The sequence below is a fragment of the Eschrichtius robustus genome, chromosome 6 (genome assembly GCF_028021215.1).
Source record: "Eschrichtius robustus isolate mEscRob2 chromosome 6, mEscRob2.pri, whole genome shotgun sequence".
Classification (NCBI taxonomy): Eukaryota; Metazoa; Chordata; class Mammalia; order Artiodactyla; family Eschrichtiidae; genus Eschrichtius; species Eschrichtius robustus.
In genome coordinates, this window is record NC_090829.1 from 145,442,046 (window position 1) to 145,466,525 (window position 24,480).

The following is a 24,480-nucleotide window of genomic DNA, read 5'->3' on the forward strand; positions in this document are numbered from 1 at the left end:
GGGCTGGCGTCCCCTTGGGGTGCGGCCACCTCTCCTCAGTGTGGATTCTGGTGAAGGGCGCCCTGAACTGGCCCCGGGACGGCCTTGGAGCTTGTCAGGGCTCCTCACCGCCCCTTGTCCGCCCTGTGATTTGTGTCTGCGCCTTGATTTTTAAAGCTGCCGGGGTCTGTGGCTGCAGCCCCCTGGCCTTTTGGTTTCACTTTCCAGGCGTCATGCATCTGGGTTCCGACAGAACACCAGCATTGTAAAATCTAAGCTTCCAGTCCTAAGCACTGCCATTGTATGGAAAATATGCAGTATATGTGTATGTTACCTGTTGGATATTAATTCACAGAAAGTAGATTTTTGCAGGATGGTTTTCCTTTTAATTTTTAACCAAAAGATCTTTTTCAGATTGTACTTATTTCAAATTTAAACTGAGGACATAGCAGTTTTTAAAATTTTTAAGTACTGCCTTTTGGAACTTTCCACTTATTAATTAAACGAAAGGAGGGACTTGATACAGAATTTGAGATTTAACTCATTCATGGATCAATCACATGAGTGTTACTCGAGAGAGACTAAAAAATCCGGAGAAAATATAGGCAGGATAGTAAGGAATCTTTCTATTAAAAGAGGGGAAAGCGTATATTTAGACAGTAGCTATTAATTATAGTTTCCAAAGGTTTTTAAGTGCCTGATATTGAAATGAGTTAAGCATCTTGGTTTTTTCACTCTGAATCTGCTAAGTGGATTGATGGAGCATAACGTCAGTTGTAAACAGTTACAAAGCAAGGAAGACTTCTGTTTCCCTGCTTCTCCCTGGAAGAGAACCGAGGCTCGCCTCGTTGGCGTTCGTGCAGGCGGGGGGCGCTCTTTAGCAGGCTGGGGTGTGGTGCTCTGAGTCAGGAGCAGCTTTGATTTTTAGGCCCAGGCCGGCTCCCCTATCGATCCACGTGAATGAGAACAACTTTCAAAAGCCCTAGAGTGTCCTCTTTACTCAGGTTCGCCTCTGAAGCTGCCTTGCCCCTGACGTGGCCTGCACGTGGCATTGAGGTTAGAGTGGTTCTGGGGGCTCCCAGAGTGCTGAGGGGCTGCGGAGGAGCCACGGGGAGGCCGCCCCCCCGGGATGGCCGCTGGCCTGCAGTGGGACGAGCCACTCGCCTCTCCCATCAAGGCGGGGCTGTGACTGTGTTGGGACCCTGTTGTGCTTGGGCCCAGGGCCTCTGGCCCTGCAGACCTGGGGGGCCTTTTAAAGTCCCAACTTAGTTAGCCAACTGTGTTGCTGTGGGCAGCTTGCTCGGCCCTCTGCCTCTCCACCTCTTCCTCTGTAACGCTGGAAGACCTCCCCTCGGCGCCCTGGTCTGGGGGACGACGCACACGTGGGGCGTGGGCTGAGCCTGTCCCAGGGTGCCAGCAGCCGGGACCAGCGCTGGGCTTTCCGTGCAGTCTCCCCATCCCGGAGCAGAAAAGCACGCTGTCTTCTGCTATTAGACACATTGGCATGTAACTAAAGGATGTTAATTAACCTGCTTTCACAGTGAATTATTGATTTTCAGGATACTGAAGTGTATAAAGCTACAGTAAAAGACGACCTCACCAAGTGGCAGAATGTTCTGAAAGCTCATAGCTCCGTGGACTGGTTAATAGTGGTAGTTGAAAATGACGCCAAGAAAAAAAACAAAACCAACATCCTTCCCCGAACTTCTATTGTGGACAAAATACGGAACGATTTTTGTAATAAACAGAGTGACAGGTAAGTGTATGTTTCATTTTACCTCTTTGGGCTGATGTCTGGATGATATAGTTTACTGGCTTCCAGGTAGTAGTGAATATTTGCTCTGTGAGCACGTGTCCTATGCCTGACACTTGAGCATGTGACGGGTGCTGAAGAGAAGACCAGGTCCCTCTCCTCGTGGAGTTCCTGGCTGGCTGGCGAGAAACTCTGAACAGTCATCTGCAGCAGGTTGCCTGGCAGGGGAAGCCCCGAGGCCTGGTGACCGTGGGAGAGGCCACAGTGGGTCCCCCTTGGAAGGCCGGTGGTGGGTGTTAGCACAGGAAGGGCTCTGAGAAGTCTGCAGCCTGTGGACAGCAGGGCTCCTTGGGCGTTCCTTGGTGCTGGGACCCTGTGTTTTGTTTACCTTAACAACTAGTAAGAGTTCCTTAAGACAGAAGTTATAAAATGCTGGTTTAATCTTCTTCAGAAACTTTAAAAGGGAACCTGAGACGTTGGTGGCTGCTTCAGTGCCTGGACTGACTTTCCCCTCTTGCTCAGCCGTGTCTGGGCCCTGTTCTCTCCTGCTGGTAGCTCACTTCCCGCCTCTCCAGTGAGTCCACGCCTAGCCGTGCCGGCCAGTGCCTCTCTTAACACCCGGCCAGTTTAGCGCTTGAGGCGCTGGGGCTGCAGTGGTGAGCCTCGTCCCTGCTCTGGTACTGCGTGGTCTAGTGGCAGAGGCGGGCATTACTTCACACCCAAGTCATCACACTTGTGGTCACCACAGTGGCAAATGCTCAGACAGAAGGTTCCAGAGTGCGGCAAGAGCTGGGAGTAGGGGAGCTGGCCTGCTCTGGGGGCTAAGAAATGAAGGACGTGCGAGGAGTTAAGGGAAGAGATCCTGGGTGTGTGCGGCCAGGAGTCCCAACCAGACCCTGCCACGTGGCTGCCATGTGACCGCATCCTGTGTCAGGGCCACCTGATGAGCTGACAGTTCTTCGGGGAGGGAGCCATGTGTGGGCTTCCTTTCTATGTTCCACACAATACGGGGTACACAGTAATGTTCACACTTGCTTTATTTAAAGTTTGAATTAGGGCTTCCCTGGTGGCGCAGTGGTTGAGAATCTGCCTGCCAATGCAGGGGACGCGGGTTCGAGCCCTGGTCTGGGAAGATCCCGCATGCCACGGAGCGGCTAGGCCCGTGAGCCACAATTACTGAGCCTGCGCGTCTGGAGCCTGTGCTCCGCGATGAGAGGCCGCGATAATGAGAGGCCCGCACACCGCGATGAAGAGTGGCCCCCGCTTGCCGCAAGTGGAGAAAGCCCTCGCACAGAAACGAAGACCCAACACAGCCATAAATAAAATAAATAAACAAACAAAAAAAAGTAAAAAAAAAAAAAAATAAAGTTTGAATTAGATGGCTGAGCTTACAGTTTATGTTAGGGAAATCTCACTCAATCTGGACTTCTGGGGATTTTTTTCCTGAGGTCTGTTATTCATACATTAGTTATCTCGAAGCAATCAGTTCAACATTCTGCTAGATGCTCCATTACTGAGTGTCCTTTTCCTCTCTGTGTGGTTTGGTGTACTAACATTTTTGTTCTGAAAGAAGAGTGGACGGCCGTAAGGCCTGGAGGGAAGAGAGCAGCTTTACCATCTGAGGGGAAGTGGGCCGCAGGGAATGCTGAGATGGGGGGAGCCCAAAGTCAAACCCGAATGGCCTCTGAGTGGTGTTTTTTTGTTTTGTTTTGCTTTGTTTTTTAATTAATTAACTTATTTATTTTTTGGCTGCATTGGGTCTGCGTAGCTGCATGCAGGCTTTCTCTAGTTGTGGCGAGCAGGGGCTACTCTTTGTTGCATTGCGCGGGCTTCTCATTGCGGTGGCTTCTCTTGTTGCGGAGCACGGGCTCTAGGCACGCGGGCTTCAGTAGTTGTGGCACAGGGGCTTAGTTGCTCCGTGGCATGTGGGATCTTCCCAGACCATGGCTCGAACCCATGTCCCCTGCATTGGCAGGAGGATTCTTAACCATTGCACCACCAGGGAAGTCCTTGAGTGGTTTTTAATATAACAAAAGAAATCATATTTGTTTGGGATTTTGTTAAGTAAATAAATTGGTACTAATGGGGTGTGTTAGTCTAAACTTATGAAGAGTTCAAATTGTGTAATAATTTTTCTGAAGTGCTTATTGATTACTTTTGTCTACGTTATAATTTTATCTAATTTCCAAAAGTATGTTTCTGCTAGGCCCATTTAAAACTAACTTGCTTTTAATGACTATTCTTTATACGAAAAATTTAACTTACTAAAATTTTTAACATTTCATCTTCAGTATTTAGAGATGCCTTCTAACATTTTGATTTTCATGAATTTGCAAAGCCACCTTTGACAAATCTGTACTCTTAAAGTATAGATTTCACTTAATACAAAATGTTTTCTCTGAACAGTAACTGTGTTTCTACGCTATTATTGTTAGTTAGTATAGAGTCGTCCATAGTATTAATGCACTATAAGTTATTTTATACAGTCCTCTGCTGGACTTATAAGTTATTGCTTACTTATTATTATAAAATTATAAACATCATTCTAGCTCAGATGTTATCTACATCCTTAATTATTTCCTTAGGATAACTCCCTAAAAGGAAAATTGCTTGGTGAAAGTTTTTGTGCATTTTCAGGCTTTTGGTAAGTGATGCTGAAACAGAGGGTCGTGTGTTAATTGTCTGTCCCAGCAGCGTCCCCGTGACTGGCGGAGACCCCGGCCTGGAGCTCCTTGCCATGCAGCCACGTGCCCTGTGGGCGCTGCTCTACTCCAGATCGGACTCCACCAGCCCTGACTTGAGGGGCTGTTTTGGGTTCTCCCTTTCTCAGTTAATGATGCTCGACGTGGATTTCTGAAGCATAGTTTGTTGTATTAATTGATAAGAGAAGAAGAAGATGTAGTAGAAACAGTAAATGTTGAAGGGCATAATAAGGGATGGAGAGTGTAATGAATATATTTTCTGATGGATAAGCTCCAGGTCACTGAAGGAAAATATCGTTTTGGTGATTGGTGTTTGCGTCAGTTTCCTTTTTCATCTACCCCTTGTAGGTATAGAGAACTCTGTGTCTGGTCAGGAATAAACATGGATTATAATCCTTGAGAATGCCTTAAGGAGAAACTACTGAGCTGATAGACCCTCGCAGCTCATATAGTGAATAAATACACGTTAGTCCTTTGAGGGAGGGGGCTTAGGAGTGAGCTGACTGGACCCCTTTATCTTTCAGGGGAAGAAACAGAATCTAGTGGGGATGGAATGACTGGATTAAAGCCGGCCACCGACTTAAAAATTTTCTTCTTGGTACTGATTACTCACCTGGTGGACCACCTAGACTATGGCTGTTTCACCCTTTGTCCACTGATTTATAATCCATAGCTTTAGTCCTCCCTCCAAGAGGTATGATGGGGCCCAGAGAAAATGAAACTTAGAATCTGTTCATTTTGCTACTTGCTGGTAGTTCAGGTAAAATATTTACGGAGGAGGAATGTTGAAACTCATAGCATCAATATTTAAAAGTTATTTCTGTGTTCAGATGTATTCATCTTTCTGAATTATTGTCATCAAGGATAAAGAAAGTTACCTCTTCCAGTCTCTCGGATGAATGTGTTGCCTTTTCCAAATCCATTGGAAACACTTGTAATTTTATGCCTTTGATATTTTTACACCATGCATACAAAGTCTTTTTGTAGTGAAATTGTATTATACCTACAAGTTAAGCAATATCTTTCTAAGCCTTTATTTATCAAGTATTTATTAACGCTGCTCTCGAGGAGCTCACAGTCTGGTGGGAGAAACAGACCAGCAAAGAGAGAAGGTGTTTCCAGGGCACACTGACTGCTGTGGTTGTGGAATCGTGGAATCGCAGTGGGGCCAAGCGCAGAGCCGCGGGGGCGGGGCTGGGGGAGAGGTTCAGTGAGGGTGTGTCGGCTGAGCAGGGAGGGCTGTGCGGGGAAGGTGCTGGGTAAAAAGACGGGAGAGCATGAGAAGCTGAGTGGGCTTGAGCTGGAGATAGTAGGAACCAAAGCTGGACAGCTGGGTTGGTCCGTGTTGTCATGGGCCTCGTGTGCCATGTTAAAACATCTAAAGTTTAGTCTGTCAGTTACAAGGAACCAAAAGGTTTTTGAAGGGGGGCAGGGCAAATGGGGTTTGGGAACTGAGTGAGATACGATCACCTTATTTTACAGAGAGCCCTGGAGACAGAATCTAAGACTCAAGACTCATCATAAATCCCTCTCCCCCTTTCCGGTCCATTCTACAGCGACACTCTTAGGAACAGCACCGACTGCTCATGTGGCATTAGACCAGTTCACGATGAAGCCTTTTCCTAATCTGATTTCTCACCACCCGCCTAATGTTTTTTACCCGTTAAAGAAGGAAGAAAGGAAGGGGAGGGAGGAAGTCAACCTGCACCCCAGGAAAGTGGTAGCCGTGGGGCAGCGGTTCTGTGCTTGCGGTGGTTTCTCCACAGTCCGTTCATCTCTCCACAGGTGTGTCGTGCTCTCCGACCCCTTGAAGGACTCCTCCCGAACTCAGGAATCCTGGAATGCTTTCCTGACCAAACTCAGGACGTTGCTTCTTATGTCTTTTACCAAAAACCTAGGCAAGTTTGAGGATGACATGAGAACCTTGAGGGAGAAGAGGACTGAGCCAGGCTGGAGCTTCTGTGACTATTTCATGGTGCAGGTACTTGGCTGATTATATAGAACTAGGCTGTTTCCTTCTTCTCTTGTTCCCTCTTTCATTCTTTATGAATAAGGCAGCTCTCTTTTGGTAATTCATATTGACATAGTTTTTGAAACCAAAAGACAATACAGTAGGTAACGAATGATGCTTCGTTCTCTTGGCTTCTTAAGCAGAGGATCAGAGATGGTCCGCTGAGTAATCATTCTGTCAGCTGCCCTGCTGCTTCACAGTTTGGCGTCTGCCTGTTATGAAGTGGCCTTGTCCTCAGAGTAATTCTGGTCTTGTTAGTGTCTCGGGCCTCCTGGGGTGTCTACCGTGGACATGGCTTAGGCAGAGGAGCCCCAGCAGTGGTGATGATCCTGACGATAAAGACGTCCACTCCCTGCCTGGCGCCGCGATTGAATTGTGACTTCCCAAGAATGTTTCCTCTGTAGTTTTGTTTTATAACCTTGGGTTCCAATAAAAGATTGTCTTAAGCTGGCTTCTTTACTCTGGTTTACAGAAGTATGGTCTGTAATCAACTCTTTCTCTCTTTTTAAAAAACAATTATTTATTTATTTATTATTATTTTTGGCTGCGTCGGGTGTTCATTGCTGTGTGTGCGGGCTTTCTCTAGTTGTGTCGAGCAGGGGCTGTTCTTAGTTGCGGTGCACGGGCTTCTCATTGCGGTGGCTTCTCTTGTTGCGGAGCACGGGCCCTAGGTGCACGGGCTTCAGTAGTTGTGGCTCGTGGGCTCAGTAGCTGTGGCTCACGGGCTCTAGAGCACGGGCTCAGTAGTTGTGGCGCACAGGCTTAGTTGCTCCACGGCATGTGGGATCTTCCTGGACCAGGGATCGAACCCGTGTACCCTGCATTGGCAGGCGGATTCTTAACCACTGTGCCACCAGGGAAGTCCCAACTCTTTCTCTTTTAAGAAGAAAAGTCTTAAGAGAACAAAGGGATGTGTAATAGAGTAGTTTGGGGGAGGAGACCTTCTTAATACTGCAGAGTGATAAGAATGTTGCTCTTAGGGTTTCTTGTTCTTGTTCACCGTGTTTTGACTGAAAAAGTGTAATTTTCATATTTAAACATCACTTGTATATTAATCATTGAAGAAATAATGCACTTTGAATAAGTAAAAGACCAATTCTCATTAGAAATTTTGAAGTTTATCTCTTATTCTGATGCTTCTGTCTTAGTGGTATTTGGATGATTTTGGTCACATAAGGGAATTTGAATGTGTTCATAATTCCCTGTATGATTGACCAATGACAGATCTTTCAGATTTCCCTGTCTCTTTACCCTTCAAGCTTATTAAGCTTATTTTTTAAGAGTGACAAACCAGGAAAGAGGGAGTCTAAATGAACCCAGTGGTGCTGGTTTAGAATCAGTGTGAACCCATGATTGGATGGCTGCTGGCTAGATAGATTCACAAATACAGAGGTATGTGTAGGTGAGGGTTAATACATATACATATATTTCCTTGCTTTCTCCTCTGATGGGGCCTAGAAAAAAATGACACCTCAGTAGCAATGAACACACTCAGTGCCAAGTTCTTGGTTTCTAAACTGCATTCTCCAATAAAAGGTGCCAGGGCTCCTGTGGAAGTGGTTGATTGCAGGGCTGGTGTAGGGAAAATACAGTATCGTGTAGAACCAGAAAGTTAAGAGGTGCGCAAGAAAGGTGGAGGTCTGTCAAAAGAAGATATGCACCACCTCCAGGAGCCCCCTCAATGGCCAAAGCGGGAACAGTTTGTGCAACAAAATAAGTACTAACAGACTTCGGTTTTAACCCGTGGGGTAAAATTCATATCCATGAGTCTATATAGATATAAATAAATAGGTAAATGGAGGAGAAAATTCTGCTCTTCCATATAGCAGAATTCTAATGAAAAAGTGTGTGTCTGGGGGCCAGGGAAATACCGAGGACGACAGGCTGACCAGTCAGGCCCCGTCTGCTGGTAGGTCACGCAGAGACTCGGGGGATCATGTTGGCCGTTCCCTGCTTCTTTCTGGTCTTCTCTCTGTGTGTGCATAAATGTTGACATGTGTGGTCATTAAATTGATCTTTTCTTGGTATAGCACAAGCGTTATTCATTATGCTGCATGCTTTTCTCTGTTGTAATCTTTCATAGCTACTTGTTTCAAAACACTGATTTATATTTTTGCTTTTTTTTTTTTTAACTTTTTTTGGGTAAATAGGAGGAACTTGCCTTTGTTTTTGAGATGCTGCAGCAGTTTGAAGATGCCCTGGTGCAGTACGATGAGCTGGACGCTCTGTTTTCTCAGTATGTTGTCAACTTTGGTGCTGGGGGTGAGTAATGAAATTTTAGAAACAAATTCTTTTCTCAATATAGCTTTCCCCACTTTTGAATAGTATGGAAGCTGCTGTTTATTTACCTAATGATTAAATCATATTTTGTTGTTGTTTTTTAAAAAACATTGTATACAGTATATTCGCATGGTTCCTATAGGAAATGAAATGAGAATTAAGAATTAGTCACTTACACTTGTAGAAGACTCTTGAGTAATGAAAGTGTTTAAGAAGTTGTTTTTTAGATATAAAGTGTCATTTCTACAACCTACAGCTGGCTAGTGAGGCTTCTGATTCTGTGTCTCCTTGCTAGCGTTAAGAGTGGGAATCTTTTTCTTCTGTTGAGTGGTTGTCTTTGTAATATTTGAGAGTTCATTACAGTGAGTCCTACATGACACCATTGTAAAGGGTGTTCATCTTTCTTTTAAACTTTTAAATGATGTCTTAAGGTCTTCTAAAAATACAGAACTAGCACAGTGACCCATATACAAAGAAAAAGTTTATAATTGTGCTCACTTTTCTTTGCTTGATGTTTATTTTGAAGGAAATGGCATCATATTATCATGACCTTTGTCTGTAGCTTGTTGTTCTTACTAACAGTCCATCACAGGCATCTCTTCAAGCTAACAGATCAGGTTCTAAGCTATTTCTGATAATAGCTGCAGAGTGCTTCACGGTGTGGATTCGTTAGACTTTATTCAGCCCACTGGTGTTGGACATTTGGGTTGTTTCCGCTCTTGCTACCACAAGCAGTGCTGTGATAGACATCTTTGTTGGGGGTTCTTTTGAGAAGCCTTGTCACAGTGTCTGAAGAAAGGCATGATTCCAAGGAGCCACCGTAGTGTCTGCTAGGAGACCTGTAGGGAGTGAGGTGCTGGGACAGTCAGCGTGGGCTGTGGGCACTGCCCTTGTTCTGGAGTGATGAAATGTCACCCATTGAGTCCCACTCCAAAACAGTTTTTATGCAGTTCAGGTTTGGATCTCCTTACTTTGCTGAGACACAAACATAAGCATATAACCAAAGCAAAGTATTTACCAATTAAGTTTTAAAAATTTAGAAGAGGTAAAATTCCATTTCTTATATCTTACATATCCATATTAAACATATATATCTCAAATAGCTCACATGTTTCTTACATTATATTTCACATAATTTCTTTGTCCTCTCAGTTTTAAAATAAACCTGGAGCAATTTAAAATCCAAAAGTAAGCCTGGACCAACTTTAGCAGCTAAATAATATTGTTCATTTTTGTTCATTCATACAACAGATACTTCCTGAGAGCCCACTCTGTGCCAGGCCCTGTTCTAAATACAGTAGGGAACAAAACAAAATTCCTTCTTTTATGGAGTTTACGTGAAGGGGAAACAGAAACAGAAAAACAGAAGTGTGACTTAAAGTCAGGTAGTGGTGAGACTAGTAAGTGTGGCCTGCAGAAGAGGACACAGGTGCAGAGGTAGGGTGACGGTAGGTGCTGTTCAGTGTTAGACAGATGGCCTGGGAGGCTCTCCGAGGAGAGGCCTGACTGAAATGTGGGGGGAGCCAGGAGAGTGCTGGGGATGGGGGCGCCCCGGCAGAGGGACCTGCTGGGGAGGGGACCCTGATGGGTGGGGGACACCTCACTTAGTGGGCACTGAATCAGCTGAGTCTAAGTTCAGATCAGCAAAGGATGCTCTGCTGTATTTGGCACTTCAGACATATAGTAACGTCAGTGTGCCAGTGTTGAGTCACTTCCTGAAGAGAACGTAGAATTAGATGGCCGTGACACCTCTCTTTTGGAGTGAGGAGGGTAGGTTAAAAAATTTTTCATGAAGATCGAGTGACTTGTTATTGTAGATTCTTATATTTATTTTAAGATCATATTTGAGTCTTAGGGCTGTAAGTTAAAATCGAGGAGTCTTATTGGAAATTTTTGACAGTTAAAGAATTTTTCTCCTCTGCTTCCTGCTACTACGTCTTCCTTGTGCCTGCCGTCCCTTCCTCTAGGAGCGTGACTCAGGTATTGACATGGTTGAGCTGAGGCAGGCACGAGGCTTAAATAAGTCAGGCAAAGTGTGGAAATGAAGGAAGATGAGCCGCACAGCACGCTCAGCCTGCTCCCGCCCGGGCCTCGCCCCTCCTCCTGGGGCCGACCGACCGCAGAGCCTGAGGTGTCCCTGACCCTCGGCCTGGCAGCCTCTGGTTGCATCCTGACCTAATCAGGACCTTCTGGGCCTGGTACGGTGTTGTGCCCCGTGGCCGACGTCCTGTCCCCCAGTGCTCGTCGCCAGGTGCCAGGTACCCAGTGGGTGTCCTTGCGGTCACCACCCTGTCCCACATCCCTAGACAGGGTCCCCGCAGACAGAGGGGTGGGCCGGCGCTTCGGGCCTATCCAGTAGCTGAGCCGCCTGTCGGTCCACGAGGGCTCATGGTCCTGTGCAGTGAGGTGGAGGAATCTGCAGTCAGCGCCTTTCACGATGTGTGTTTGTTTAGATGGTGCCAACTGGCTGACTTTTTTCTGCCAGCCGGTGAAGAGCTGGAATGGATTGATCCTCCGAAAGCCCATAGATATGGAGAAGCGCGGATTGATACAGAGGCAAGAAGCCACCCTGTTAGATCTGCGCAGTTACCTGTTCTCTCGCCAGTGCACCCTGCTCCTCTTCCTGCAGAGGCCGTGGGAGGTGGCTCAGCGCGCCCTAGAGCTGCTGCACAGCTGTGTGCAGGAGCTGAAGCTCTTGGAAGTGAGTGGTCTCTTTTCCCCATTTACCCGCTTCCCGACTGTTGGCGTAGAAAACGCGGAACCTTCGATCCCAGGCATTGAACTGTATGTGCTTAGGAAAGAGTTTTCTTTTTGTCAATGTCCTTAATTTTTACTATATTATTTGCATACTTACTCTTTACACTGATTAACTAATTGCTCGAAAATGTAATTTCTGCTCTCAACACGGTGGAGCTCACTCACATTGGCCCAAAGCGAGCCTCTTAGATCACTTTCTTTTTAAGGTAACTTTGGCTTATTCTGTGGAAGCTGGTCTTCACCGATAAAGATTACTTACCTGGTGGACACACAGAATTAGGTTTTGTAGGTAGACGTTTGTTTTATTTCAGAACTGTGTTTTCAGATAAATGATTTTGCACATGAACATGCCAGTAACAATGTGAGTGATACACAGCAAGCTGTGCCATGTTAATTAGTAGCACGAAGTTTAATGGAGGTACGTTATGAGTACGTGTGTGCATGTCTGTATGAAAGAAACCAGTTAGCGAGGGCTTAAGTTGTTTATTTATAGTGAAATATTTGTCTTTATAGACTAATATCCCCCAGGGCTACTGAACTCTTTTCTTGCCCATAGCATCATAAACATTTTAGTGAGGTAAGGGAACTTTAATGACTGTCCAGTCTGAGGGTTCTCACCTTTTTTGTTTCAGTGACCTCTTTACACAGAAAAGTGCACATATGCACATACAAAATGTTACACATAATTTCGGAGGATTCATAGGCACCCCCATTCCCTGGTTAAGAACTAAGTGGATGGTCTAATTCCATCTTGTAAATGAGGAAGGTGGGTCTGGAAGTGGTTAGATGACCTGTAGGTAACATAGCTAGGCACAGAATCAAATCCTCCCAGCCAGGCCGCTGTCCTTTCTGTCGTGCTCCACACCAGGGCTCGCAGGGGCTCAGTTACGGAAGACCCAGGGTAGCCGGCGGTAGGGGTAGTTTTCATGTTATAGTAATTTCTGTTTTGTGTTCCCTAGAAAACTAAATAGCTGGCTCAGCACTTAGTTTGAAATGACCTTAAGAGGTCTACACATTTTTTTAAAAACCCAAATGAAGAGACACTGTTTTAGTTAATTTCTAAGGAAGAGATAGATGCCTAGCCTAGCTGAGTCACAAACTTGAGAATTTAAGACTTTTTATCAAATTATTTTTTTTCCTTGGACATCTAATCAAGCGTATGAGGAAAAATAACATTTTCAACCTTGAGATGATATTCTTGTGGCTGCCTGTCACCGAGTAGATTTCGATATCTGCTTTGGCTACTCCTGTGTAGCTGTACAGACTGGGGTGGGCGGGGGCTTTGCTTCATTTAGTGGGGCAGGGCCGCCTGTGTTCATGGGTGCCTAGAGAGCTTACTGACTTAGAGATTTCATCTTGTTACTGGATTGGGGAAAAACATGGGATGTGTATTAGAGTCCAAGCAGTTCAGCCGTGGCGCTTTCAAAGTGGGGTCACCCCAGGAGGGACTTTCAGGACGTGCACGGATGTGGGCAGGTGTGGGGAGCCACGGACGGTGGTCGGAGCCAGCCTGTTCAGTGCTGGGCCCAGCCGGTCACAAACTCTCTTTTTCAAATTCTTTTTCTTGCCTGAGACAGTTGACTAGTCAGTCAACTGCCAGGCTGCAGAGAGGAGAGGGAGCGTCGGGGGGCCTCTGGCCCTGCAGGAAGGAGCAGGGTGCCGCCCACACTTCTTTCTCCTCCCCTCCAGGCCTTCTGGAAGCTGGAAGGCAGGGCGCCCGGGGACAGGGTACACTCAGCTCCCAGGCAGGCGGCTGGGACAGCCAGTGTGGAGCGGATACTAGCATCTTTGCCCGCCGCGTGTGGGGACGGTGTCCTACTCACTTGCTGTGCAGTGGGTCCCCTGGCTTGGCCTGTGTCCTGAGTTCTGTAGAAGTCGCTGGAACGGGTCAGTTTTTACCCTCTTGGCTGGAAAGAGAACCGAGTGAATGGTGGCAGGCGGCGTGAGCCGGGGCGGGGGCAGCGGCCGGGACGACTGTCCTCCAGGGCGGCTGCTGCTGGGCCCGGGTGCTCCCTGCAGCTCCCGCCCCGGCTGGCGCTCTTCCCTTTCCCCAGCGAGTGGGTGGTCGCTCCCTGCGTGAAGGCGCTCCCCCCCGCCCGCTCTTGGCGCTTGTCTGCTGCTGCTGCAGAGCGAGCTGGGTGCTGAAGTCGGGGAGGGAGCCGCACTGTGGTCCCCTCCTCCCCGAGGACACGGCTTCCCGTTCCCTGTCCCCCTCGTGCTGTGTGACCGTGCCCCGCTTGGTGTCCCCTGGTGTCAGGGCAGCAGACGGGGCGGCCAGGCCCGTTGAGGTGCCTCCTCAGCCACCGTCGCTGGTCCCGGCGGGCGCCTGGCATGCCCCGGGCGCGGCGCTCCTGTGGGGCCGCCTGTCCTGTCTGCTGTGCTTCAGAGGTGCCTTCCGCTCTCGCCCCAAGCTTGGCTCCTGTCCCGAGTCAGGCACCCTTCGTGAGGGGCAAGCTGCAGGGCGACAGTGCAGCTCGGAGGCCAGCAGCGTGGGCCCCGAGCAGCCCGCCTGCACGGGACGCCCCCCGCCTTCCCGCTCGGCCCTGTGGATGGGCGCCCAGCAGTGGCTGCCTGTGGGTCGGGGACCCACGAGGTGACGTGAGTTCAGGGCGGTCAGCCCGTTGTCATCCTTCAGGCAAGTGAGGACACTCCTTACTGGCGTCTTCTTGGCTCTTCAAAAGATGACACTGCAGAGGGCACGCAGGGCTTCACACACAGAATTCTTCTCTCAACTTTCTCAACTGAGATTCTTTCTCTAGGTAGTTTCGGGGCGGGGGTTGTTACAGCTTAAGCTTTGCAGTTGGCAGTTAACCCGAAAAGTTTATTCTTAGAGTTTCTTTAAATTTTTACGGAAACAATGAAAATTCAAGACTCAGAATTGTTTACTTTTTCTGTACATTTGATTGTACCCTCCAAACTAGACTCATTTCCTGTGTCTGGCTAGCTTTCTGGTGACTATTGTTTACAGTCACGTCCACGGCCAGAGGCCGGCATGGAGCCTTGGGTTCTGCCGCACAGGGCCCGGCAGAGCCGCGTGGGCACAGGGGCCAGGGCATCAGGCAATGCGCAGACTGAGCCGGTACGTGGTTCTTCGAGGGTTAGGCCACGCTTGTTCATCCTCTTAAAGCCAAAAGCCTAAGTATTGCAGCCGTCTTGTGCGTTTCTCATTGTAGCATTTCTTCTGCAGAAAATGCTGTGTGTGTTTGCTCTTGTGGCTTGTAAAGCATGCCCTGGTAACTTCCTGGTTGGCTTATCAGTTGATTTAAAGTATCTTCTCTGAGTAGGAGGCACTGTGGTGGCCAGATGCCAGCTCCAGGGTGGGGCCTGGAGTCACACCCCAGGGGTGCTACCTAAGGCCTGGGGCCAGCTCCCCGATTGCAAATGTATGAACATGGAAATTGTACCTACCCCGTACAGCTGCTGGGGTCAAGGAGTAACACCTGGAAAGTTATGTCAGTTCTGTGTGAGCTCCAATGACTCCATTATAGAGTATTTCTTTTTTGTCTACAACATTTAAAAGATTTCCTCCCCTTTACCAAAAGTTGAGTATATTTTCTGTATAAATTTGGAAAATACAGACAAATATACAGAAGAAAATGTCATTGCTTATTCTAAAGCAAGAGGTTCCCTTTTTGGTCTGTGGCCTTTCTCTCTGGAGAAGAGCTGCTGTTTGTTTAATTGGTCCTGTTTCGGACGTTTGGATTGTTCAGCAGTGTCTGCAGTTGCAGGAGTGTGTATCCTTGTACGTCATCTTTATGCAGTGCATTCATACAAGTGGAATGGCCAGTTCAAGGATGCATGTCTTTAACGCTTTTAGTGTACATCGCCAAATTGCCTTCCAGAAAGATCTTCCCATTTTTAGTTACACTAGCAGTGCTATTTTCCTGCATCTGTGGTACGAAAGAAAGTAATGTGTGTGTATATTTTAATCTGTACCAGATTGGTAAACGAGAACAATATAAGGAAGATGTTTTCTAGAAGGCCGTTTTATTTTTGTCACAATGACTGCCCAGAGGATTTCTGTTTTAATGTGTCCGCCTCAGCTCTGACTTGTCTGCTATCAGCTTCGGTTCTGCGTATGTTCACAGGCAGGGCGGGCCAAGAGGGATCAGCACTCTTTAGGGTCTAGGAGACAGGCCGGTGCCGTGTGTGCGCGGGGCCGTGTGGGGCAGACCCTCCAGGCTGACCCGGAGGGGTAAGGTGAGTCACCCAGGCCTGCCAGCTGGCATCGCTCTTCCAAGGTTCAGGCCCCGCAGAGGACAAAAGCAGAGGTGTGGCCGAGGAGCGCACCTCGGGGTCGTTGAGTGCTTGCTGTGTACCAGCCACTCCGCTGGGCTCCTCCCCACGTGGATAGGTGGGGGTCGTTGTGTGACCTTGAGCCCTGCGGCCCTGAACTGGGAGAGCAGTAGGGGCGGACAGGAGGAGGTAGCCGTGAAAAGGTGTCGACACCGGTGAAAGCCAGTGGTTCCCAGGAAAAGGGAAAAAGCGTTCGAGGGGGAACTGCCCAGTACCGTTCAAGAAACAGTTGATTACCTGCTGGGCACTGTGGTAAACACAGTGGTGAGGGAGAGGGCCCGCAAATGCGCAAGAAATGGGTCCCACCTACCCTCAAGAGACCCGCAGCGGGGCGTGCGGGGCCAGCAGGTGAGCAGGCCGGCAGCGCCCGGGGCCGCCAGGCCGTGAGAGCGGGACGTCCGGGAGGTGGCGGGGTGCCAAGCAGGGAGGGGCAGCTTGCATGGGCGCGTCGCAGCGCCTGACTTGTGCCGGGGAAGGTCTGCAGAGGTGGTCTTGTGTGAGCTAGGTTTTAAAAGATTCATTCATTCGGCAGTTATTCGTTGAGCACCTGTTTTGTGCCAAGCAAGCATTTATTCTAGGCACTGTGTTTTTAGCAGAGAGCAAGACAGACCAACCCCTGCCCTGTGGAGGAGCTTTGGTTTTCACGGGCTGAGTCAGGATCCACAGGTGGACGTGGCTTGGGTGGCAGGTGCAGAGAGAGTAGAGTGCGTTTCAGGCAGATAAAATTCACTGTTATTTAAAGAACTCTAAAGGAGCTTAGTCTTGCTAGAACTTAAGGGGTGAGGCAGGGCTTGGAGGTGAGGCTCCAGAGGTACTGGAAGCCAGGTTTTGAAAGTGTACGTCATCTGGAGGGTTGGATTTTATTCTGTAGCTATTGGGAAACCCTTGTTGGGTTTGAAGCTGGGGTGCTGTGCAAGGTGTTAGGACCTGGAGGTGGAGGTGGAGAGAAGCGAAGGGTTAGGAGGAGGCGTGGAGAAGAGTCCGAGGTGCAGCCGGAGTCTGAGGAGAAGCTGAGGCCTGAGCCCAGGCGCTGGGGTAGAGTCTGAGTGCATGAGGTAAAACTTATTCAATGAATACACGGTTCCGAGTCAGCTGAGTCTCACGGCAGCCACGAGTGATTATTATTTTATGAAAGATAAAACAACAAAGCTTCTGCAAGATAATATGGGAGAGCATCTTTACGTCCTTGAGGTTACCAGGTGGTTCTTAAACAGGACAGAAAGGCACTGGCCAGAAGGGAGTGCATGGAAATCAGAGCTGCTCTTCATCAGTCAGCACCACGGAGCGGGTGACGGGGCCGCAAGCTGTGTGTGCGGTCAGGAAGGGCTCTTACCCAGGATATGGGAGGAGCTCCTACAGATCAGCTTAAAAGACTGACAATAGAAAATAGGCAAATGAAGCTATCCAGATGGCCAGTAGGCATATGAAAAGGTGCTCAATCTCATTAATTATAGTGAAATGCAAACTACCACCACAGTGAAGCCCCCCCAGTGGCTGAAGTAGAAAGACCTGACAAGTGTTAGTGACCGGGGAGGAGCCGGAATTCCTTCCTTGACGTGGAGAGTGGGAGTTGGTGCCACGACTTTGGAAAACGGTTCGGCGGTGTCTGCTGGAGCCAAACCTGCGCATGCCCTGTGAGCCGGCAGTCTCCCCCAGGTCTGCACGGAAGGGTGTTCACAGGTGTCCAGGAGACAGTGCCGGGATGCTCGTGGTGGCGTCATTCGTGACTGCTAGAACCGGAAATAACCCAAATGTCCATCACGTACGAGGGAAACGGTGACTGCCGTCTGTTCAGACAGCAGACTGGCGTCTGGCAGTGGGAACGAATGAACCCGGAGTCTCATGAACGTCAAGTTTAGCTGGAGTGGTCAGACGCCGAAGAATACCTGCCTGTTGATTTCGTGTACAGGTGCAAGAGGAAGCACAGATGTTGTGTCGGGAAGCGTGTGGCGGCCGCAGCCCTCCAGCGGGGCGGCCCTGTCAGGGTTCACGTTAGGATGCTGGGTTTTTCAGTATTTGGGTTATATTAAAAAAGGTAGTTTTAGCAAAAGAGAATGAAAAGAATACCTTTAACCGTATGCTTGGAAAATGGTAAAGCGGCTCTTGCCGTTACCGGTAACACTGATAGCAGAAGAAGAGAGAGGCTCGGAGAAAACTAAAGGGTGCATGTTAAGGAGTCAGTTTTAAAAAGTCTGGTGTTCACGAAGGAAGTTGTCCAGAGGGACCCGGAGCCCGTGGAAAGGCGCCCGCGCCCTTCCTGTTAGGGCGTGTGAGCTGTGAGACGCTGCAGGGTTCCGGCCGGGGCTTGGCCCTCGCGCGGGGGCAGGGCTTGCTCTTTGCCAGGTGCAGGCAACGTGGGTGCTGGGGTGGGCGGCCTTCAAAGGGACACGGGCTGCTGCCATCTGTAGACGTGTGGCTCCTGGGTGAGAACCTTGTGGGCCGTTGGCACCCCTCGTGTGTCTGTTGGAGCGCGTGCGCCCACCTCGGCTGCGCGCCCTGCGGAGCTCGCCCAGTTCGATTGCGGGGAGGCACGTGCCCTGTCCAGGGTCCCCGAGCTGCATCCTACCGACCAGCTCTCTGCGCGTCCCTTTGAGGGTGCTCCACTCTGGGCAAGGGAGTCAGTTGTACCACTTTATGAAAGTTGCTTCTGGTCATGTAATTTTTTTTCTGTTCTGATTTTTTTCGAAGGATCTAAGCAGTTTGTCTCATTTTTCAAAGACTGGGTAATTTAGCGTTTGTAGGAACGTGAGGTAGCATCCTCTGTTCTCTCCGGTTGGTGCCACGTCCTTTTGCTTGTGCTCAGGGTGTGTTGAAGGAGTCCTTCTTACATGAGTCAGTTTCATCAGCTCATGCGGCCCTTCCCTTGTCACCTGATGCAGCAGCACCTCTTACTTTCCCACTGTGAATAGGACTAATTAGCGTCTCACCAAAGCTAGGACACCAGTTGTAAGATACCTCATGATATTAGTGCCACCAAGAAGACGGTCTACTCTGCCAAGTGTGAGTGTTAAGATGCCCTTGACTGTGAGGCATTCCTATGTCAAAAACACTGAAACGCAGAAAGAAAGTCCATCTGAGAATCAATCACATACGGTAGATGCTTTTGAATTTCTGATAACATTTTATTGTATCTCTAAGCAACAGGTGCTCTTTTTTACAAACATAATTACACCTAAAAAATTAATAGCAATTTCTAAATATCATCCAATATTTACTTAATGTTTAGATTTCTAGCGTTGAACGTGATCTTCTGAAATGTGATCAAGTGGTCATCTGAGGTCTTAGCTTCCTACCTTCACCTTATATGCTCTTTAAACTGAGAGGTGACCAGTGTTCAAACGTAGACTAAGTGATGACAGTCGGCCTTTTCGTAGGCTTCTTTTGTTAATAAGCTTTTAAAGTACATTATTGCAAGTTATATCCCTGCCAAGTCACTCAGTATCATCAGAAATATGACACCAAATAGAGTATTTGGACACAGATCGCTCCTTTCCTCCCGTAGGTGGACTGCTGTACAGGTCCCGTTTCTCTTTGCTGTAGTTTTGCAGAGACTGGGTAGCTGCTTGGAGGGGCAAAGGAGGGCGAGCGGGTGCAGGTGCTTCCCCCAGCGCTCTCCTCACGCGCCCGCGCCTGTGCCCCCAGGTCTCCGTGCCACCCGGTGCCCTGGATTGCTGGGTGTTCCTGAGCTGCTTGGAGGTGCTGCAGAGGATAGAAGGGTGTTGCGACCGGGCACAGATAGACTCCAACATCGCCCACACCGTGGGTCTGTGGAGCTACGCCACAGAGAAGGTAACTGCCCCAGTTCAGATGTGAGCCTTGGCCGAGGCTCTTCCTGCGGGGCTGGGGGACGGAGTTAGCTGTTTGGAGAAGTGCTGCTCACTTAGTCCCTGCACAGGCAGCTCTGGCTACTTCAGGGTGCGTCTGGAGCAGCGTGGATGCAGTCGTTCCCTGCCGGTATCACTGTATCTGGCAGACATCAGACACTCGCTGCGCTCGTGCCGAAGGTGGGCTTCTGCTCCAGGAATGGGTGGGGGGACGAAGCAGGGTGAGCGTGCAGCCGTGTGCAGAAGTGCAGAAAATGACAGTAGTCCCGAGCGTGCATCAGGAAGGCCTGCCGCGGGAGAGGTTGAGGTGGGGCAGGCGGAGTGGGAGACCTTGCAAGCTTGGGAGAGCGTGGTGAACAGCACAGGCTGGGAATGAACAGCGTCAGAGCCACTCTGAGGATGATTACGTAGAAGGTTTGAGTTTGAAATGATCCCAGTAAGATATATTTTCATATCCAGATGAGAATCATTTGGATAGGAAAGCTAAATTTCTTCTAGTATTTAGATGGTTTTAACTTTATATTTAAATTTGTAAATTCTCTGCTGACTCTTACGGCAAATTAATTGAAATTTGGGGTTTATCTCAACAGCTGAAGTCCTTGGGCTATCTGTGTGGACTTGTGTCAGAGCAGGGACCTAACTCAGAAGACCTCAACAGGACGGTTGATCTTTTGGCGGGCTTGGGAGCTGAACGGCCTGAAACAGGTACTTTTTGAGATGTCCCCGTACACGTGGTGGAAAGCAACGAGAATGTCGGCTGTAACTGGCACATATGATTTGGGTTCCGTGATATAATTACTCACCATTTGGGAAATTACACTCATTATTAGCTGACCAGATTAATACATAGGATATTTTACCTTTTAATAGCATAAAGAAATGTCAGAAATAGTTTAAGAAATTGTGGGACTTGCCTGGCGGTCTGGTGGTTAGGACTCCGCGCTTCCACTGCAGGGGGCGCGGGTTCCATCCGTGGTCAGGGAACTGAGATCCCACACGCTGAGCGGTGTGGCCGAAGAAAAAAAAAAAGAAAAAAAGAAATTGTAACGATTCTTAAAAAATGTGTCTTGAGTTTCTTGTAGGCTTAAATGAGCTGATCATGACTTTTTACAGCTCACGTGAAGTTTTAAATGCACCAATCTTCCTCTGAATTACAGATGATTATTTTTCTAACGATACGGCCCGACAAATCCTTTTATTGAGTAAATTACCCCTAGGTAGTAAAGCACTTTGAAAGGAACGTTACTAATTCTTTTAGGTACGAACACAGTGATGAGTATGATTTAGCAAAACTGTTGCTGAAGTAGAGCATACCTAATGGCCTGAGAGGCCTCTTGCTGGATTGAATCAGTTTGTCAGGGAAAATGCGTTATGTGTATATTACACTGTTTCCACCTGAGACCACATCAAATCATTTTGGAAGTAATTTAATTCATTGTAGGATTTGTAACACATACTTAAAAAATTCTAGTCTCTGTTAAAGATAAAAGTATTACTTGAAGGGTTTAGACTATTTCATGAGTATATTAATTAGACAAGAATGTAAGTGATAACGTAGTTTCAGTCGGCATGGGCTGTTTGTGATTTCCATAAGCATCAGACAGAGTCCTTTAGCTGTGACATGTGAGGCGGAGTGTAAGCTCACATGACTGGACACAGTGAAGATGAATAAGGGCTCTTACTTCCTTCTGTTTAAGCCAACGCTGCTCAGAGTCCGTACAAGAAGCTCAAAGAAGCGTTATCATCAGTAGAAGCTTTTGAAAAACACTACTTAGTAAGTATTACAAATCCTCCCTGTCTACCCATGGCAGAAAGCCCGCCTCTACTAGACTTTACTACTTTGTGACCTCTTGAGTTGGGAATGAGCTGGTATTTGGAACCTCCTTCTTGTTGGCCTTTGAAGTTTCTGTGGTACCCTAGGGAGTTGTGCATGAAACCTGGAATAGTTGGTTTATTAGTATCCATGGTGCCATAATTAGGCATAAAAGCATCTTTAGGTATTTATAATTTTGTTCACAATGGTATTGCTCATTCAGTAGAACAGAAATTGTAAGAAAGGATAGTGAATGGTTTTCTGTGTACAAAGGAACAGTTTGAACCTGAACAGAGCTATTGTACTTGATTTTAAAGGACTTAAATTTGGACAGCCTTAGAAAGCAGTGCAGTAGAAGCTCGGGGGACCGTCTGCCTTCCCGAGTCACGGTTAATTCAACAGCATTTGACAGTAGTCTATAATACTGTCTCTGTCATCCACAATGTGAGAAAGATATTAAAAATGTTACCCACAGATGGAAAATACTTCGAAAAAAACTATTCTGTGCCTGCTGAGTTCACGTTTCTTTTATCATTATGCTTTATAGTTTAAGTACAAGTTAATGACTTTGTATAAATCACTATTACATAAAAACTCAAATAACACAAAAAGAGATACAAAGTAAAAAATTATGTTATATTAATAAGGAAGTCTTTTGCTTCAGCCTTGGGTAAATAAATGTAGGATTTGTCTAACATTAAATTTAAAGTACAGAATTATTTGGTTCTTTGCTTTTCCGCAGGACTTGTCCCATGCCACCATTGAAATGTATACGAGTATTGGGAGAATTCGATCTGCTAAGTTCGTTGGAAAGGATCTGGCGGAGTTTTACATGTAATTGATTTTGAACTTTTCTTTGAATTTCAGACATCTCACGTGTAGTAAGAGGTTTGTTATGTAGGAGTTAATATGAAGTGTACGTAACTTTGTAGAACAAAAAATGTAAACTGTTAACCAATCATCATTTCTTAAGAGAATTTCTTTGAAAACCAGAGTGAGTTCAGCTTATTACCCTTAATAATTGTTACTGATCTTTGTGTTTCCTTCATTTAATTAATTTAATGAACTTACATGTAAATATTATATACATGTAGATAATATATATACTATTATATGCGATACATAGTATGTGTTCTATAGCATTTTCTCTAGTTGCTGTTAAGTGCCTCCTCAGAGGATTGAAAGCCTCGAGGTCAGTGACGTGAAGCACGTGATGTGTCAGGTCCGTGAGAGAGGGCTGAGCCGTGAGTGCTTGTGAGCTGAGGTGTGCAAACACTGTGAGCATTTCTAGTCTGGCTCCAGCTTTGGAGTGGATTCCAGAGAAAAGACTAAAAACGTGGCATATTTCTCACGTGTTTGATAAAGAACCCCTGCTGGCAGTGTAACTGCTAGTTCAAAGCACTGGGAAGAGATACAGATTATGAGGGAAGAGATGTTTACATTTTCTCAAAAGAAATGTGTGTTTGAAATGGTATCTTGAAATCTATAGTTAGTCATTTCGTTAGATGAAACAAGAAAGAATAATTTACTTTAACTGATTGCAGGGCTCCGAAGGGATTTGTAGATCATCTAAGTGAACTTCCTAGTGTTTCAGGTGTGATTGGAGTAGGGAGTCAGTTGCACAGCTGAGTAATGCTGGAGCTGGAGGTCGGCTCTCCTGAGTCTCCAGCTAGTGTATCTCATGACTGAATCAGTAGCCATGTCCTCAGGTGCTGTGAGCTGAGGCTTGGAGCTGCAGTGGGGTGATGCTGGCCTGCTAACTGGAGACTTGGGTCCTGGTTCTGGCCTGACCATGGACTAGCCAGGTGACCCTCGGCCTGGGTCTCCGGGGACTGGATGGCAGATGGTCTCCCTTCCAGTGTAAGTGTAAGAATCTTTGGCTGGAGATAGTAACTGAAGAAGTATATAGAAGGTTCTGACCCCTTTAAAAAATGGGGGAGGACTTCCCTGGTGGCGCAGTGGTTAAGAATCCGTCTGCCAATGCAGGGGACACGGGTTCGAGCCCTGGTCTGGGAAGATCCCACATGCCGCGGAGCAGCTAAGCCCGTGCGCCACAACTACTGAGCCTGTGCTCTAGAGCCCATGAGCCACAACTACTGAGCCCGCGAGCCACAACTACTGAAGCCCGCGCACCTAGAGCCCGTGCTCCACAGCAAGAGAAGCCACCGCAATGAGAAGCCCGCGCACCACAACGAAGAACAGCCCCCGTTCGCCACAACTAGAGAAAGCCCACGCACGACAACGAAGACTCAATGCAGCCAAAAATAAATAAATTTATTTTTAAAATTAAATAAATAAAATAAAATAAAAAATGGGGGAGGGGACCATAAAAGTCTAGAGAAACCGACACATGTAATTGATAGGTTTAAAATTTATTTGAGAATTTGGGAACTCTCATTGCTTCCGAGGTAAGCCTGGGATGTTGTCCCAGGATGCTTAGAGAGCGAGTGCTTGTTTGGTGTTGGCCTTTGTCCTGTGAAGTCAGTAACCCCAGCCCTCTGGGAAAGGCCAGGGCATCCATGTTGTCACTGAAGCTTTGGCAAGCTCTCATTAATTGGGTTTTAAACTTTGTTATATTCTGAACGTCTTGAGGGTTTAAATTTGGGTGATAAGTGTTGATATTTAAATTCCTCATAGTTCTCTGTAAATCTTTGAAACCTGCTCATTGCTTTTGCCTGAGTGTCCGACTTGAGTCAAGCTCCCCTGTCGGCTGGCCTGTGTAGACCACTCTGTGCTGGCCTGTCTTCAGCAGGTAGTGTGGCCCCGCGCCCAGGTTTCGAAGCTTCCTCCATAACTAGTTGTGTGCCTGTAGACAGAGCCTTCCACTTTCTTCACGCTTGGTGTTCTTATGTCAGCTTGAAATCGTGAATGATGCCCTCACGTTCTCATCCGGAGATTCAACTCTGAAGGCTCTTTGGCTGGTGTAGGATGCTGGGCAAACAACGTGTGTGGGATTCTCAGCCTGAGCGTGTTTCTCTGGTCCTGTTAGGTGTTCCTGATTTCTTGTTCTTTCTCGTATGGGGGGTGGTCAGAGAAGGACTGTCTGCAGGTGGCACCAGTTTCAT

At 47.5% G+C, this 24,480-nt stretch overlaps 1 protein-coding gene across 3 annotated transcripts in view; it reads left to right on the forward strand.

The window, feature by feature from the left end:
• TRAPPC10 (trafficking protein particle complex subunit 10) overlaps positions 1-24,480 on the forward strand; it is a 91,894-nt gene that overhangs the window by 40,011 nt on the left and 27,403 nt on the right. For all 3 annotated transcript variants that reach the window (XM_068547180.1, XM_068547182.1, XM_068547181.1), the window contains 8 exons: positions 1,539-1,735; positions 6,220-6,415; positions 8,596-8,707; positions 11,179-11,426; positions 19,421-19,567; positions 20,193-20,307; positions 21,300-21,376; positions 22,158-22,249. In XM_068547180.1, coding sequence (XP_068403281.1) covers positions 1,539-1,735; positions 6,220-6,415; positions 8,596-8,707; positions 11,179-11,426; positions 19,421-19,567; positions 20,193-20,307; positions 21,300-21,376; positions 22,158-22,249 — 1,184 coding nt within the window. The remainder of the gene's footprint in view (positions 1-1,538; positions 1,736-6,219; positions 6,416-8,595; positions 8,708-11,178; positions 11,427-19,420; positions 19,568-20,192; positions 20,308-21,299; positions 21,377-22,157; positions 22,250-24,480) is intronic.